The 2,026-nt window shown below is 39.4% G+C and overlaps 1 protein-coding gene across 1 annotated transcript; it reads right to left on the bottom strand.

Moving 5' to 3' along the window:
- Window positions 1-246: 246 nt before the first annotated feature.
- Window positions 247-1,679, bottom strand: LOC148877682 (uncharacterized). Its single transcript, XM_088970241.1, has 4 exons — window positions 1,146-1,679; window positions 889-972; window positions 592-767; window positions 247-508 (listed from the first exon to the last, which is right to left on the bottom strand). The coding sequence occupies exons 1-4, from the start codon at window positions 1,677-1,679 to the stop codon at window positions 247-249; spliced, it is 1,056 nt and encodes a 351-aa protein (XP_088826367.1).
- Between the last annotated feature and the right edge of the window lie 347 nt (window positions 1,680-2,026).

Here is a 2,026-nt window from a genome sequence, read left to right as displayed (position 1 = left end):
CATTTGTATTGAGTCTTGAGTGATTTTTACCACTGGAGTTTCTCCGTTTATATTCAGAGGAGGGGCTTTGAAATTCTTTTTGTTGTGCCCAGTTATACAACAAATGGAACACCTGATTGTCTTCCGTTCTAGTGGGGCATGATTTAATGGGGCTGTTTCATCCTCTTCTCTTTTTTCTCATTGTTGGGGGTCAACTTGGCCTCTTCCTCACTATGGGAGGTCAACTAGGTGGTGTTGCATTTGTTGTCAGTATTTCCGTCCCAGGAGAGCATGAATAAAATGACTGTACACTTTTGCAAATGTTGCCTTGTGGAAGGCTTTGTCACATAGGTCATCCACCCTACCTCTTGTAAAGGTAAGCACTGCAAATGAATGAGCACAAGGTAGGGCACTTATATCCCAAACCTTACATGTGTATGGCATTACATTCATCTTGATGACACTTTCAACCAAGTCAGCTCCTGGTGTTTGAAACTCATATTGTCCTAATTGGAAAACCCTAATAGACCTGTTAAAACACAATAAGTAAGTACATGTACAATGAACTGCTCAAGCCAAAAACACAATAAGTATATGGGCAATAAACATCACCTAACTTCCCTTGATCTCTTCTCAATGATTGCTTGCACCTTAGGCAACAAATCAGACCTAAGTACAATGGATGCCTTGTGTCTATAATAAATCTTTTGCATCCATCTTTTCCTCATGTCCTTCAACATCTCAACAATCGACATTGCTCTGGCCTCCCCAATCCATGCATTAAATGACTGTCCAATTGTTTATTATGTCATTAGACTTGACTAATGGGTCAAACCCATGCTTGGACCATGTGTTGGGAGGGATTCTGCTAAGCCATTCAAATGCATCTCCAGATATGCTTTTGATTACTTCCATGTAATGAACAAAGTCAGTTTGGGTATATGATTTCCCAACAACCCATACAACATCCTTCAATGCCTTCCCCTTGAATAGCTTTTTGAAGTTGCTATATAGATGTTATAGATAGAACCTATGATTTGCACTAGGTATGCAACATGATACTACTTCAACAATGCCCTGCAAACAAGCATAAAATTTATTAGTGCTATTTATAATCAAAACAAAGGAAATTATGCATTAACTCAACCAAACAAATATATACATACCTTCTGCCTATCCGACATAAATGTCCAGTTGTACGGGTCATCAATACCTAAAGCATCTCTTAACTTAACCAAGAACCATGTCCAACTATCTCTTCTTTCAGCTTCTACCATAGAATATGCAATAGGAAAAATTCCATTATTGCTATCAATCCCTATAGTTGTGAGTATTATACCCCCTGTTGCACCAGTCTTGGTGTGGCAACCATTAAGTCCAATGATCTTTCTGCAACCATCCAAGAACCCATCCCTTGGACCTGCAAGGCATATGAAGATTTTCTTGAAAACTCCATATGTGTCTTCTTTGGAGGTAAGTGGTGCATGCAGCTTCACAATAGACACAGGGTTGTTTACAAGAAAAGTTGTACAGTACTGAGCGAGTACTGCATATGAATCTACCAAGGATCCTTTGATTCTATCAACAACCTTAAGCTTAGCCCTATGTATTTTCCTCCAGGTGACATCTATCCCAAACATTCTCCTAATTTCAAACCTAAGCACACTGCTTGACATGGTAGGATCAACTATGTGTATCATTGAGGATCTTCATTATGAAACTGCCTCCATCATGGCTAAGGGATGCATGAATCCTCTAGCCACAGTCAACTGCAACATACACTCCATTGAACCTACACTTATCATTTTTCTTTCTTTTGATCTCTATACCCTCCACCACATAATATTGTCTCAATACTTGCCTAAATTCTTTCACCTTGGTAAACTCCATACCAACCTGAAATCTTGGTTTGAAAAAGTCAAAATCCACTATATTGCCCCTTTCCCTTGGACTGTCATACTCACTGATAGGCTCATAGTCAAACAAATTAGCACCACCACCATCATGTACACCCTCATTACCATCACCCTCATCCGAACCCTCTTGA

This window comes from Nelumbo lutea, chromosome 1 (genome assembly GCF_056320005.1).
Source record: "Nelumbo lutea isolate HS-2025 chromosome 1, American lotus-T2T, whole genome shotgun sequence".
In the NCBI taxonomy this organism is placed as follows: domain Eukaryota; kingdom Viridiplantae; phylum Streptophyta; class Magnoliopsida; order Proteales; family Nelumbonaceae; genus Nelumbo; species Nelumbo lutea.
The sequence above is the reverse complement of the archived record's forward strand: the minus strand, read 5'-3'. Positions and strand labels throughout refer to the sequence as shown.

What these genes read in the sequence shown, in the direction of transcription:
- LOC148877682 (XM_088970241.1), bottom strand. Translation starts at nt 1,679, where the DNA reads ATGATACACATAGTTGATCCTACCATGTCAAGCAGTGTGCTTAGGTTT. An exon ending in TTATGTCGGATAGGCAGAAG is followed by an intron (nt 973 to 1,145) that starts GTATGTATATAT and finishes AACTTCAAAAAG; the next exon opens with CTATTCAAGGGGAAGGCATT. An exon ending in AAGAGATCAAGGGAAGTTAG is followed by an intron (nt 509 to 591) that starts GTGATGTTTATT and finishes GTGTTTTAACAG; the next exon opens with GTCTATTAGGGTTTTCCAAT.